Consider the following 16,398-nt stretch of genomic DNA (forward strand, 5'->3'; position numbering starts at 1 on the left):
AAGCCATTTTTTCATAGAAAACTGAATTAAGACCCCGTGTTTTTATAACAGTACAGTTTTCTAAATATGCTTCTTATATTTGACCTAGAAAGTGCTGTCATTTCTTCTCGAGATTGGCATGCTAAACTGTAACAGGCACAATATTTGCAATTACACAAATGAGAAAATCAAGTGAGCCTCTTTATGTTGCCAAATACATCATTTTGATTCAAATTTGACCGAGCAAATACATACTGGGCATACAACACTAGTTATGGAAGTCCCGTGTTTATTCTATTACCGCAATGGTGGTATTTTGAGGTATTTTGAGGCTCGAGAACCGCAAACCTGTTGCACTGCTGTATCGTGCAGCACTAATTGCAGTATGTCCTTCAGCAGAAATAATTACACATGCAACATGATGCTAACCTATTTTCCACTGCTGCATGCGGATGCCAAAGCAATGTGGTTTTCCTTACCTTTTGAAAGAAGTCCTCACCTCCGTTGACTCGCCCCTCCGTGGCAGCTGCGGAGAAGAATGGGACATTTCAGAAGTGTAACATCAGGAATCACTTATGCTGGTGTATTAACAAAATCAGCAATTCATATCAACACATTCTTCCACATGGCCTTGAATGGAAAAATGTCTGTGCAATTTAGGCAGGGCATGGGTAATTTTCCTGTCCATTTGCAGCAAGTTACCTCTGTAGAAAAATCAATGCATTACTATTTTCGAAAGTATTATTTATGCAGTATTGTAATACATTTTGTGATACTACATTTAGAAGAATTTATTTATTTATTTATTTTTTGTTTGTTTTTTGTTTTTTTGTTTACTGTGTTGAGAGGTGCTGAAATCCCGTTTGGTCTCGTACTGTATCGCGTATCTTGTCAGTGTGTGCACTTGCTTGGCCATTTTTAGTTGATAAACAGGAAAGTGGGTTCAAGAGCCAGCAAAAGGCAGTGTAATGAAATAGTCTTTAAGAGAAACAGTCTATCAGCGGAAGTTTAAAATCAGCTCGTAAGTGTATTTACTTGTCTCAGTGTTTAGCGCATTTGCCGTTGCTAGGGGCGATCTGCGGAAGAACTGAAGCGTGTAGCAGTTCTTTATTGATTTCATAACCCACTCTGATACCCCTGGCAGTGCCTGCCACGCTTCTGTGAACTGTGACAGCGGGCGAGGCGGACTGCACACCGTGAGGGATAACTCGCCGTTGGGGGGCGGGGAGTTTAATACCACACGAGTGTGAGAGTGAGTGATGGGGGAGAGGGGAGTGAGAGGAGGAAAATTGCCCTGATATTGAGGTGATTTTTGTATTTTTTTTTTACTTTATTGCACTGCACTGTGGAACAGTCAAAACACAAACATGACAATCGTTCTCGCCGCCCGCCACAGGCAAGGGGGCGTGGTGAACACACACAGCAGAGCGAGCAGACTTTCTCAGTGGCTCGTCTTCGGCGCTGAGTGTAGCTTTCCTCCTCCGAGAGACAACATCAGGAACGCGGCTTTAATCCCATAGCCGGTGGCCTGCTGTCTCTGTCAGGGCGGGGTCTCTGGCCCTTCGAGCCCTGGCGACGCTTCGGCCAAGGCTGTCTCGGCCTCACCGCCGGCTCATGCTCGCGGTGAACCGCAGTAGGAGGGGCGAACGGTCTTCCCGCGCGCTGCGCTGAGGATGAGCGGGAACTCGCAGGAGGGATCGCGCCAGCGCGCTTTGGTAAGAAGTGGCTAATGGCCTTCGATTGCTTCTGCGCTTCAACGAAGCGCTCGGTGAATGTCTCTACCGCCGCTCCAAAGAGACCTGAGGGATTCACGGGAGCGTCCAGAAGCGCCGTCTTCTCTGACTCTTTCAACTCGGTCAGAGTCAGCCACAGGTGACGATCCAGCACCACAAGGTTCCCCATATTGCGGCCGATCGCTCGAGCTGTCACCTTCGTCGCTCTGAGGGCCAGATCTGTGGCGCGTCGGAGCTCTTTGAAGACTTCAGGGTCCGGGCCACCTTCATCCAGGGACTGAAGAAGCTTGGCCTGATACACCTGAAGTATTGCCATCACATGCAGTGTTGAAGCTGCCTGGCCCGCCGCCGAGAAAGCCTTGCCAGCGAAGTTTGCGGTGGCGCGGCAAGGTTTAGAGGGGAGAGACGCGTTGTTTCTCACCCTCCAGTTCGCCGCGGCTGCAGGATAGAGGTGGCCAGCGACGGCTTCCTCCACGGGGGGAAGTTTGACATACCCCGCTCGGTCGGCGCCGTCCACTGACGACAGAAGGGAGGATCCAGGATTGTGCACCCGACTGGTGAGCGGTGCGTTCCACGACTTCGCTATCTCGTCGTGCACCTCCGGGAAAAAGGGGCCGGGTCTCCGCGGGCTGTCCTTTCGGCCGCGGTCCGACTGGAGGAACCACTCGTCCAGACGGCTTCTGGCCGGCTCGGTAGGAGGCGCCCACTCCAGACCGAGCTCATCAACCGCCTTGGTCAGGACGCGTAGGAGCTCAACATCACTGTGATGGAGGTCCCCAGCGTCACTGCCGGGCGCAGTGTAATCCAGTGGGCTGTTGGACCACTCCTCTCTCGCAGACGCTGCCACCGAGATGGCATCATCCTCATCCTCCTCCATGGCTCCGAAAGACACCACATCTTGCGCGCTGGGGGAGGAGCGGAGATCAGCGGCCATGAAGTGCACTGGGAGGGGACCTGCAGCAGGGGGGTGAGAAGCGTGTGGGCACTGAGCCGGCACGGTCTCGTCACACGACCCGGACAGATCCGCATTAGAAACTCGCGGCACTTTACTCTTTGGCTCAGAGGAAGAGCGCGGCAGAGCTAGTTGGGCGAGTTCATCACCTTGGACGATGGCCACACGGAGCCTGAGAGTCCGGAGACTCATATCTCCGCAGTGGGGGCAGTCCGACCCCCCAAGCGCCGCCTCCGCGTGGGCGCGACCCAGGCAGAAGACGCACGATTCGTGGCCATCAGAGGGTTCGATTGGCTCTACACAGGAGAGGCAATCGCGAGAGGTCATCATTGTTCGTCCGAAGCTCACTTACCGGAACACAGCAGGGGAAGAAGGTGTGTCCGCTGCAGCGTGTAGATCATGGTGAGTAGTAGATTCTTTGATAGGCTTCTTGCTGAAGGAAAAAATTCTGAATGAATGACGTACAAGCACTGCTTTATATAGTGACGAGCCCCCTCATATTTCGCGCGCTTGAACGCCATTGGCCAGTTTCACTGGCGTGATTCAATAAGGCTTCAGTAATATTCGAGGAAAATGTATTTCCCCCAAAGCAATGTAGAGTGACCGAATTGAAGGGGAACGCTTATTTTGTTTACTGTGTTGAGAGGTGCTGAAATCGCGTTTGGTCTCGTACTGTATCGTGTATCTTGTCAGTGTGTGCACTTGCTTGGCCATTTGTAGTTGATAAACAGGAAAGTGGGTCCAGCTGAATTGAAATGGTGATTTGTTGGATTGGTTTAAAAAAGGTTATTATACCGCGGCAGTCGTCGTGTGAAGCCCTCTTAGTGTGAAGACCGAAGAGTGTAAAGACCATCAACTCTACCGTGCGACTCCACCAAGGGATAGAAGTATCGCTTTTTATTTTAGTTTTTTAATTTATATGTTTATTATTGAAATGTTGTTATATGCATGTGTCAATTTTATTTAATTTCTTTTCTTAAATATGTGGGTATATAGTATTTATGGAGTTGTAACTTTTAGTTTTAGTTACTTTTTCTTATTTGTAAGTCGCTTTGGACAAAAGTGTCTGCTAAATGACAAAAGTAAAAGTAAAGTAAGGTTTAAATGAAGCGTATCTTTTTAATGTAGATTGTGTGGTATAGTGAGTAAAGCTGTGGGTTAATTTGAACCCCATCTAGGGGTTCCTACAGTTCTTCTTGAAGATCAAGCTTTCCAGACTTTTTGTCAGCTAAACCAGTTAGACATAAAATATTTACTTAAAGTAACCCCTGAGATTTTAAGTTAATAATTTAAGGTCACACTTGCATGTTCATGGTTTGCTAATGGTCACATGACATGCAAGTAATCTTTTTTTTTTTTTTTTTAGCATTTTGAGTCTTTATTTTGATTGTTTTTGTCATAACGAAAGACTGGAGGATTCAAGCTGCGGGAACAATGATGGCTTATTGAAAAACACGTCAGAATAACAACAGTCAGAAAACTAGAATGCACCGCGTCCGTCAGGCTCAGTAACGCAGGGATGCAAGGTGCGGCCAATTGTCCGGTGACGGAGTCCAGGAGACGACTGAGCTCTGGAGGCGAAGAATCCGGAAACAGGAACGTGAGGAACTCAGTGACCATGACAGCACAGGACAGCGTGAGAGCGACCGATATAGCGCTGATAATGATCCGCAGCTGGAGCGAATCAGCCACACCCACACACACACACACACACCAAAACAGAACGAGGATGACACAGTGAACCCACGAACCGTGACGAATCTTGAAATATTTTATAATTAGACTTAAAATATAAAAGTTATCAAATAAAAAGACAAATAAGTTACTGTTGTACCTTACAATTGTGCTATAAAATAACAAATGAATTATTGACATTTATTTAATATTTATATAATAAAAATTTAATTTTGTTTTATAATTTTTATGAATTATTTTATTTTACACTGCAAGTTACAACGTTAATATTTATGTCTTCAATTCTTCGCTTTCAAATGTTCAAATCTTCAAGCTTTTATTTTGGCAAAATACAGACTATATTAATTAAATCACAGCCTTTATTTTGATATTCACACTAAGCTTTTAAGATTTTAAAATATTACATTTTTATTACAATTAATTGTGCAGCCTGATTTATTTAAATTGTACATTCAATTTAATTATTAGCTTTTCATCAACTGATTTGGGAAACCCTATTGTAGATCATGGGACTACCAACAGCAAGTAATGATTATGATTCTCCACAAACCGATATATACACTAAATTCACGGTTTTGTATAAAAGCATCCGCTAAATGTGAAAATGTAGATGTAACCCACATGAGACAAGTAAACTGACATGCTTGTTTGGTTATCCAAGAACATATGATTTAAGTTAATCAATAAAATACAAAACCATGACTTTTTCAGCAAATCTGTATGTTGTTTAAAGACTTCAAAACCACAAAATGCAGCTGTCGATAGACATCTACAACTTTTTTAGTTCAGATTTCTGCAGATCAGGAACATGACCTACATTGAGAGATGCAAGCATAGTCTTGTTGGGCCAAGCTTTAAAATGTGTGTCTACTGTAATCCAGGCAAATGTGACATGTTTATTTATATCCAATGAATTACAGGGAGAGTTTTTTTCAGAGCAGACTGACTAAAAATTGCTCCAACCACAGGCACCGGCTAAACCAGTCCTACTTTACCGCTAAGACGTGCTATCCAGTGGAGGAACATCTGGAAGCCCTGAGAACAAATTGAACTCTACAAATTAACTACGTTCAGAGAGAAAACAGAATTACAAATTTTTTCTGTGATTGGCCAAGAAACAAACCCAAACAGGAGCTAATGGATTTATGAGACTGTGGAAAGACCTCATAAACACCATAACCTTCTCAAAAAAAAAAAAAAAACGGAATTTGACCATTTAACTCCATGTTGCTCAAAACATTTGATGTGTGGTCACCATGTACCAATGACAAGGGTGGTCTGGACACCCACAGTTTGTTCTGTCACTGTTTGATATTGCACACAAAACTGGAAAACACTTGTGAAAATCCAATCAGATTGCTCGACCAATACACAACTTTTCACATTCCTGTAGATCAAACAGTAGAGCATTGCACTAACAACAGCAAAGTCATGGGTTAAATTTTCAGGAAATGCAAGAAACTGTGGAATATATACCTTGAATGTAGTCATTTTGGACCATCAATGTAATATGCATGTAAATTTCAGGAGTTGGTTCACAGGTTTTTAATCACAAAATCATGTTTTGGCAACATTTTGGCAATAAAACAGCAAAACACACACACACACACACACACAAATCATATATACATATCATACATATATCAGCACTTCACCATGACCAAAAATTATGCTAGAGTAGCAATATGCAAAATTTGTTCTGCTAAAATATTGAGAAGAGACTCGTCGCCAAAGAACTTGACAACGACTGGTTTAATTTATCACCTGAGAAAAGCATAAAGAATTTAATTTCACAAATTTAATCCCAGATACCTTTATTTTCCTCTTTGGGTTTTGGCTAAATGAAAACTTTAACGTGAAAATTTCATTTCAGTGCATCACTAGTTACTGGGTTGATGATGTGAGCACTTCTAACTAACTAATTATTGGTCTTACCAAAGTTTCCCAGGTTTGTGGCATTAAATATTTGAAAGATTCAGTGTCGATCAGAGTTGGCCAAAATAAGCTCCGGAACAGACAGTCAAAGGAAGACTGTTAAACATTAAGGTTCTTTATTGCCATCTAAGGTTCCATTAAGAATATTGGAACCTTTCCATTCCAAAAAGGTTATTTAAAGTGGTAATAGGTTCTTTAGCTTACTAAAAATGTTCCTCACACTAATGTTCATACAATTGTTCTTCTATGGCAGGGGTGTCCAAACTCGGTTCTGGAGGGCCGATGTCCTGCAGAGTTTAGCTCCAACTTGCCTCAACACACCTGCCTGGATGTTTCAAGTATACCTATAAGACCTTGATTAGCTGGTTCAGGTGTGTTTGATTAGGGTTGGAGCTAAACTTTGCAGCACACCCGTTCTATGGCTTCACTGTGGTGGCCCTTTATTTTTAAGAGTAAATCAAGAAAGTCACACAAGTTTGGTATGACAAGAGAGTGAGTAAATGATGACAGAATTAAAAAATTTTATATGAACTATTCCGTTAACGTATTTCATCTTCACAATACTTTTCTAACATGTTTCATAGGATAGGCATCATTAGAAGCCATTGTCAAATAGACAATAAATGTACGCCTGTGACTGCACATCAGCTTACTTCTACATTACTGCACCATGGTACTTGTAATAAATGGAAAACGCTGGTGTAATTTATTCTATAGCTGTCATTGCCATTTTATAAAAGCAATAAACCACACAAGGCAGTGAGTTACTCTGATTTTACCACACATATTTTTCATCATAACTACATTTGGGAGGTCAGGCAACTGCTCTTTACTCTTCTTCACGCCAACTTCTGTATAATAGCTTCAAAGACAGATATCTTTTCGTAGTTGACATGATTAACTAACTATTTGATTTGTTTTATCGTTGGCCGCGAATAAGATAAACAAAATTGTTAAGAAATAACGTGCTGATTTTAATGCTTGCTGGACAAGTTGTTAATAAGGTATCGTTAACAAGGTATAAGTTGGACATTCTGATGAATCTCAATTAATCATATAAATATCAAATCTTAAGAGTGATTCCCTAAAAGCTAAAGTTAGAACAATGATTCTAATGATTACTACAATATGCCTATAATATTTCTCTTTGCTTAGCTTCTGTCTTAAGTAGATTCTTAAATAGAAAAAATACTGTGGTTTAATCCTGCTCTGTCACAACTGTTAACATTATTACATATTATTAGCACTCCTGATCTTACTTAAGGCAGTGTGGAATCTTAATGGTCAAAGTTCTAGCCTGCAAAAACAAGGGTTATAAGTTCAATTACAGGTGGGAGTTACCCATGAACTGAGAATTAATGAGATCCTATTCAGTTCTTTAGGAATTCTGGCACTTGACACAAGTTTGCTTCAGAGGGACTCTATCTTTTATTTGTGCACTTTAAATTGCTTATGATGGAAAGCGTAACTATTAAATATGTCATATTACGCTGGTTCAATGGACCTCTGCGGGAACAACGGCCCACTGTTGCCTGGAAACCACCAAACAATTGCACAGACGTGTGATGCTGCCGGGTCCGAGGCTCCCACAGGATTTGCTGACCTCATAACTGTTGGCTACAATATCATGATCTTTCAAACTGATGTCATGGAAATATTGCATAATGCAAACAGCAGAATACTGATGGTCTGATGGTTTTTGCATGCATAAACAGTGGCAAGTTAAATGCATCACAGATTACAAACATTTTAAAATCTCTAGAGACCATTTCATATTGTGTTAGCAACCATGAGCACAGAGGTTTGCAACATTTAATGACGTACAATGACAATTTCCATAATAGCATTTCATACCTAGCAATGCACAGATGACTAAACAATAAAATAATTATAATCCCCATAATGTAGATGCAAGAGGAAATATCAGATCACAGTTTTTATCAGATCAGATCACAGTAAAAGACACTATTACACAGTGTCTTTTAATATCAGATATTTTAAACTATTTAAAATGTGGCAAAGTAGGTTTGGGTTTTCAGATATCTGGTGGAATAACTTCTCAAAATATTCATGATTAGTAAAAAACATTTTGAAATAATAGTTTAATAAATAATTAAAAACACATATTTACATAGAAATACGTATGGTATTCAGTCAAAGGTACAAGGAAAATACTATTTATCACTTTTAATTGGTTGCACCATTTGACATTTTTAGAATAATGGGCCTTATTTATGTTAAGCAACAAATTTGAAGCAACAATGAGCAAAATTTCGTTCTTCTCATGTTGCATGACCAAAATGCTTTAAATCAAACCTATTATAAAAATGGAATAAACATTTCCCCAAAAAAGTATGAAACCAACATGAATAGACTTCAAAGATTACGCTTCCATGAATTTGGCCGGCACATATTGAGTTTTACAAGATTTTTCCTTTCATCAACTCGGAAATCCTTTGTCTCTGACCCGTAAAGAGAGTTAATGGAAATTATTAAAAATGATAAACAAAGCTTGCAGTTTGTCTGCAGATTGTGGCACATCATTCACATGTCCCAGCTGAGTGTGAGTCAGTCTAAAAGAATGCACGCTTTCTCCAAATTATCCGTGGATGGAGGGTACATACCATCAACATACGCACTATCCACCAAAAGCTGGACTCGACAGTGTATTGAGAAACCATTATCGGCAGCTGCCTTTCTTGGCTCTGTTTACTGGGATAAGGATCCATCAAGAGGAGTGCTCAATTTAAGAATCTCCCATTTTATTACCTGCTTTGGGGCCATAAAATAGATCATAGTAAGTGTAAAATGCTTGTTTATTCATCTATTTTCTAAATGCATGTTTTAGATCCTACTGTGAAGGATTTATCTATGTGTCATTTAGGGGGTTTTCACACTGGCAGGTTAGTTCGAAACAGGGCGTGGTTTGCATGAAAAAATATGAATGTGAAAGCTGTCATGTGGGCCCAAAGCGCACCAGAGTACCGAACCCGAGACTACCTGAAGGAGATGGTCTGAGTTCGGGTGCAGTGGAACTGTGGCACGTTTCAAGTGAATTTGAAAGCAACTCGGACTCGAGTGCACACTTGGTCAGGAAGTAAAGTAATATGTACAGGCATTTTAGCTGATAATGACATCATTAGTTCAACAAAACACATGTAAGGGATGACAGTGGTGATGATTTACTTTGGACACAAGTAAGAGTTAGCATTCAGTGATGTTACACGGCATATAGTGGGGCATAGATGTATAGTGCACTCAGAGCAGCAAATGAATGGCTCACAATCAGCTGTCTCGTCAAAAGTGCCATTCAATTTGCCACGCGTAATAACACCAAATCAATTAAAAAACAATATATTCACCAACATTCTCTTTTCTATCATGTGCCGTGCACGTTTGTGATGACATAAGATGAACGCAAATGCACTAGGGTTTGGAAGAATCAAGTGAGTATGGGGGTGTTGGTTGTCAGGGGGTTAGGTGGGTGCCAGGAACAATCGCAGCAAACATGCCCAATGTAAAAGGCCCCTTAGACTACCTAATTAAAAAAAAGAAAATGTTTAAAGAACGTTATGTAAAGAGATCAAAATCAAGGGGAAAGAATATAAAAATATAATAATAGGCTAATAATAATAATAATAATAGCTAATAATAATATACAAATATTACGGAAAAAGACGATCAGTTAATGGACACACACAGCTAAACTGTGGGATGGATAAAAAATGTTTTCTTGTAGGTCTAGTTTATTTTATGTATTTCATGTAACATTTAACCTATTTGTGATTAACTTAATTCAAATGCTGGTTACATCGTGTACGATTGCATACAGTTCAGTAGCCTATGATCAATATAATAATTTAATTCTGTAATATTTTTTTTTAAATAATATAATAAATTCTTAAAAAAAAAAAAAAAAAAATTATATATATATATATATATATATATATATATATATATATATATATATATATATATATATATATATACACACACACACATATATATATATATATATATATATATATATTAATGAATCCCTGATAATCTCGGGTTGCTATGGTCACGTAGGTTTGTTTACACATGGATGTATGTAAAAATATAGTTCTGTCGGTACTTCTCTAACATTGCAACTTTAATGCATCAATATTAAGTGGTATAATCATTACTTTCAAAAACATTTTCAAAAAATATATAATTTAATTAGAGTTTTTCTACATTTTGATAACACAATGACATTTTCACTTTGATGTTAAACTGAATTCAAATATGAAAAATAGCACAAATAATAAAAATTACATGAATTTTAAAGTAGAAATTAAAACTATCTCCCACTGCATGTCTAAACATAAACATACTGGATGTTTAATGTAACTTCTCGTCAAAAAATAAATAAATAAAAAAGTGCCACGTCTTTGACCATGCAGGAAGCTTAAATGCTGCTTTAAGCCAATATCTGGGAAACCATAGACAGTAGGCATGCCAAAATCCTGGAATCCTGGGAAATAATTCATCCTATAACTTGCGCCTTAAACTGTGAGGATTTTTAAGCACAATATGTGTATAAATACCAATGACATTACCCATTCTGCCGAGAAACTCTTGGGTGGATTCTACAAAATTGTTTTATATGAACCTAAACACAAACTAGGAAATGTAATTACTGATTATTTTTGTATATAATGCCAATGCCAATACATAAAATATATATTTTTTTGTCTCTTCAACATAACAGGTACGCCTATAAAAAAAATGTGACAATCTAAGATTTACCACATTTACAGGTTTGATTGCTTTGAAAAACAACCATTTGGTTTTTGACTCAGATGAGTTGAGTTAATAGCTGTAGTGTAATGGCTCGTTCTTTTCCTTGTCATAACAAAGTCTCTGGTCCGCGCCAGCATTTTTCAAAAACAGAGACTCTCCAACAGCTGCAGTGAATTATGCGCTGTGAGCACTGGGACTCTTCCGCCCACCATCTCTCAAGGGTCTCTCAGACCCGAACAACACAAGCCAGGGTTTGCTGAATGGTCCCAATATACTTGATTCTACCACCTTTTACAGACTGATTTCCATTCTTTCCAACATTTATTGGCCTTTTGCAATGTATTAGGCTTGCTACGTGCCAGCTGAGTTGCTTTGTCTGTGGGACATGCTTAAAACACCACACTACTATGAACTCAAGATCAAGGCCACAAGCGATTCACCTCAGCAGTAGTTCTCGGGGAAAATGCCACGTTTACCCTCTGAAAGAAAAAGAGAACAGTGTGTCCCTAGGCCTCCATCCAGAGGACAGTTAGCCAGAAGCACATTCCTCACCGGACTCACTTCCTGTCTCTATACTTTCATCCAACAGACAACAAAAAGAATAAAATTTTTAACCAGGCCTCAGCCAAGCACGAGCACAAACATACCCAGAACACAGCTAGCCAAAGTACACTTTTTCAGAATGTACTCTTTGTATTTCCATAAATAGAATGCCATTTTAATGTCTCAGTTTACTAGGAATTTAGTAAGCAAGGATGCATAGTAAATAAATAGTAAATAAATGATAATCCTAGTGTCAGTCCTGTGTCTTGTTTCCCCCTCCTCTCGTGCCCATATTCGGCCTTCCTGTTCCTGTCCTCGTTTGTCATCATTAGTTCATTTGTCTCCAGCCCTGTTTAATTACTCCCCACTTGTTCCTGGTCTTCCTCGTTGATTTCCTAGTGTTCTTAATCCCTGTGTCTCCCTGTCTCCCATGTCCTGTATTGTTCGTCGATTCCCGAAGCTCCATATTCCGTGTGTTTGGAAATCTCAATTAAACGCCGTATTGGAAATCTCTGTGTCTCCTCGCTCCTCTCTCCTAGTGCAACGTGACACCTAGTAAACAGAAGTCTTAAAAATGGGAAAAAATAACTCTAAAGCCAAACCCAAAGGCTAATGTCTTGGTGAAACAGTTCACCTAAAATTTCCACATAATAAACACACTATAAAAACTGAAGTATTTTACACAATCACCAGGAAGCAACAATGTTTTATTTGGGCTGCCCGGAATGGATCAGTCCCATCTGTGATAAGAGTTATGCTTGTTAAACAAGGCATTTGATCCCTTCCTGTTAGGACTCTCAAACAGACTGCTAGTTCACTTCGGTGCCCGAGTCTGACTTACACTGATCAAAGACGTTGACTCTGTTAGCTGTCATGTAAACTTGTTTGGGAATTTCTTTTGCAAGGGTTTCCATCTCATCTAAGACACAGAATGCAAAACAATCTGGGCTTTGGAAATTTGGAAAAACCCCTTGACAGAGAGTACTACTCCTTTATTGTGCAAACAGTACCTAGAAAGTCAAGGAATTGTAATAATAAACAATCTCCAAAATATGCAGTCAGTGACTGCTAAACGCTTATCTTGACCCATGAAGAAGGCTTTCAGCGTCACCACTGCATTCCTACAGTATAGCGTGAACAATTGGGTTGACTGCTCCCAACTCTGAATCCATCTGGCTTGTTTCCATGAGTCTTTTTGTCATTTGGTCTCAGAGTAAATAAAGCAGGATATGTTACAAGAATCAGCCCAAAAATCTTATGTATAAAGAATGAATAAGTTCAGTTGTATAGCTACCACTTATCTTTACCACTGACTAATTGATTTATATATTATTAACTATCTTAAAATGCAACATAATTATGTATTCACCAATTCTAAAATTCTGTCCCATACCGATGTACGTATCAATAATTATTTTCATGTTATAGCTGATAAGTGATATTAAAATTAGATACTATTTTGTCTGAATAAAAAAAAACTAAAAAAAACTAAAATTGATGTGTTTAATAATTCACTTTTGAGCTATAGAAGGCAATTAAAATATAAAAATTTGAGAAATGAGCATGCATAATTAAATACTGAATGTAAAAAATGTAATACATATATATATATACATATACATATACATATATATATATATCATATCATATCATATCATGCATTTCTAATAATTAAGGTGACTGGGAGATTATGATTCATTAAAATGCTGCATATATGTAGGCAGCTCACTACAGACTGTATATTGCATTATATGGGTGCTGATCCTCAGGCACAGAAGCATGTATATAATTTTGACACTGGTGCAGTGAACATAAGATTAAACAGACACAGCTCACAATTTATCTTGGTATGAACACATTCCTTCAACTCAAATTGAATAATTAATACACATCTGGAACAGAAAACAATTTCAGGCCTCCTTTATGTGATACATTACTGATTTTAGAGAATTCCAGAACGGCACTGAGCCATTCCTCCACATGAACCAGCTAAAATAGTTATAAAATGAAATGATTAATAGTTGTTCCCATCCAAGAAGTGTAATAAGCTTCATAAAAGCGGTCTTGAATGTTGCTTAACTGTTCTCGTTATATCTGATGGACTAAGTCCTTTTGGAGCGAACACCTGTGATGTTAACAAGACGGTGAGCAGTTCTCTCCAGTCACAGCTATTAAATGTGAAGACTGAACTTGGAACTTTAAAATGTGTGAAAATTGCTCTTATGATTAACAATTTTTGAGTCCTTCTTTAAAAAAAAAACAACAACACTAAATCTTGTAACAGCTACCAATGAAGTATGCATCCATTGATGAAATGATACAATATGACACAACAGAATGTCTATTCAAAGAAAAACTGAAATATGTATTTTTTCCTCTCACAATGCATCATGGATTTTACTGATCTCATATCAAATTGAGCATTGCTGAATTCCAATCATTTTGTTTGGAAAATAAATCTCATAATTTACACAAGCTTCTCTGTGCGTCTTCTAGGAAGGTTGATCAAATACACTTTAAAACCGAGGAGATGCTGAATGACCTCAGCAGGATGGATTGCTGTGGTGAACTGAACTTAGAGACTTTGTGAGTGTAGGATGATGATGATGTCCCTTTCTGAACTCACTCAGAACCATGAAAAAATGCAGAAAGCATGACCCGACATGGACAAAGTATTACAGCAGAGAGCTTCAAAGCGTTTTACCATCCCTACAGAGCCATGGGAATGAGAAGTCCTTGTTGGTTTTTATCAACTGCTTGATAAATTCACTAGTTAAAAAATAAAGCGACAGCAGATTAAAGGAAAAAGTGGCATTTATAAATGATTTTCTACTTAAACCTATACAGCAGTTTTCTTTGCTCAGCCCTGTACTCTACTAAGTGAAACACACATGCAGTCAGAATCATAAGCCAAAAACGTGATAGTTCATTGTCCAAAAATTAAATTTAACTTCATCTTCCACTCTTCTGAAGCAGCTGACCACAGTGTCACTTGTTTTAAAATTACTTCAACAAATTGAGGAAAACACAACATTCAAGGCTAAATGTCAAAAGCAGAAATGTTCTAACACTGAACCCTATTGGTTGAGTTGGTCACTACACACATACTGTGAAAGAATATACAGTACAGCTCCTTACAGTACAGCTCCTTACAGTACAGCTCCTTACAGCAAAACAAAACTGGGATTTTACACTAAACACCTGAATATCAGAAAAACAAACAAACAACAACAAAAAAACATATATACTCAGTAATGCTGTGGAAAAGGTAGTTTTCCAGGCATACATTAAAAACTATACAACCAATAATTTGAACAATCATTCCTTAAAATATATTTGTTATATATAGCAGTCATATATATATTTGTTATAGACAGACAGTTATATCCATTTCCAAACTACACTACAAACTTTCTTCAAAGCAATTGGAAGCTCTCTATATAAACTGAACAATGGAGCCTCAACTACTGGCTTTTCTAAATCTGGGACGCTAGAATATTTCATATAATTTTCATTACAGCCTACTATTTATTAAACTAATGTTTCTGAAAACAAAATGGGTATGGAAGTGAAAATCACACACAGGAGTTAAACAAAGGAGAAGAGGAACATAACTGGATCTGCAGAAGCTGGAAGCAATGCATTAGATTTCACATTACAGTGTTTGTTCAGTTAAATAAAACAACTGTTTTTAACAGTTAAAAACAGCAACTGTGCATTTTGAGTTTTACATGCAAAGTGTTTGTTTGTTTCTTTCAAACTGTTTAAACTCTCTAAAATTGGTGATAGTTGTGATGGAAACAGTTTTACCTAATAGCATGATCTCCAGTTTTTTCCGGTCCACTCGAAACCTCTCCTCGGTCCACTCGGGGTCCGGAGGCGCCGTGGGTCCGCTGGAGTCATCCTCAGACACGGGCAGTGGGGAATCAGCGCTGCGCTCGCTGTTGGAGCCCGGATCGGACTGCTGCTGTAAGTATCCGCTTAAGGGTTCACACTGAGCGGCCATGTCTTCACAGAGCACCGCTGACTCTCCGCAGCCGTCAGATCAGATCATTCCCGCGGAGAGAGACCACGGGCTCTGCGTGACTTACATTGACCGGAGGAGTATGAAGTGAGGGCAGGCAAAAGCAGAGCGCCGCCCTTTGTTCAAAATGAGCCAGAGGAAGGGTGGATGGAAGGGGTCTGTCACAAAAGTTATCGAGCTGTCTTCTACTAAACACCATTTTTGGCCCATTAGGATGCCCCCAAATACATGCAGTCTATGTCTGGATAAGCAGCTCACGTTTTTTTTATTTTCGAGACAGTGTTTAAACCACCATGCTTTGTTTGAAATTTTTTATATACATTTTTTATATACATTTTTACATTTGAACGTTTTTTTTTATTTTAATGTTTGGTTATTATCGATATATTTGTATTTTTATTATTATAATAGATATTGAATTGAATTGAATTGAATTTATTTATTTGATCAGAGACAATGCACAAAAAACATTAGTCTAAAAAAGAAGAGATGTCATGTGCCAGGTTATAGCAAAAAATGCTAATTTCCACCCGCAGTCCCTGGACAGGTTGATATAATACTTACACAATATTTCCTATTATAAGCATGATGTAACAGCACGGCCAGGCTCCCCCGTCACTCAACTCCCAAGATCTGCCTCACCTGACTTCTAATCACGCACACCTGCACCTCGTCATCACCCTCATCACAGACACTTCATAAGCACTCACCCCAGCCACCACAGTTGTCCGATCTCGTTGCTACCTGCCGGACTCTACTCTGAAGCTCTC

General features: G+C 39.1%; 1 protein-coding gene across 1 annotated transcript in view; it reads right to left on the minus strand.

The window, feature by feature from the left end:
• Nucleotides 1-15,710, minus strand: part of LOC306852331 (protein bicaudal C homolog 1-like) — a 115,147-nt gene extending 99,437 nt beyond the window's left edge. Inside the window, exons 1-2 of the mRNA XM_079389066.1 lie at nt 15,415-15,710; nt 459-505 (exon numbers count right to left, since the gene is read on the minus strand). Of these exons, the coding sequence (XP_079245192.1) occupies nt 459-505; nt 15,415-15,610 (243 nt within the window). The 5' untranslated portion in view covers nt 15,611-15,710. The remainder of the gene's footprint in view (nt 1-458; nt 506-15,414) is intronic.
• Nucleotides 15,711-16,398: the final 688 nt, after the last annotated feature.

Source organism: Barbus barbus (assembly GCF_936440315.1).
Source record: "Barbus barbus genome assembly, chromosome: 32".
In the NCBI taxonomy this organism is placed as follows: Eukaryota; Metazoa; Chordata; class Actinopteri; order Cypriniformes; family Cyprinidae; genus Barbus; species Barbus barbus.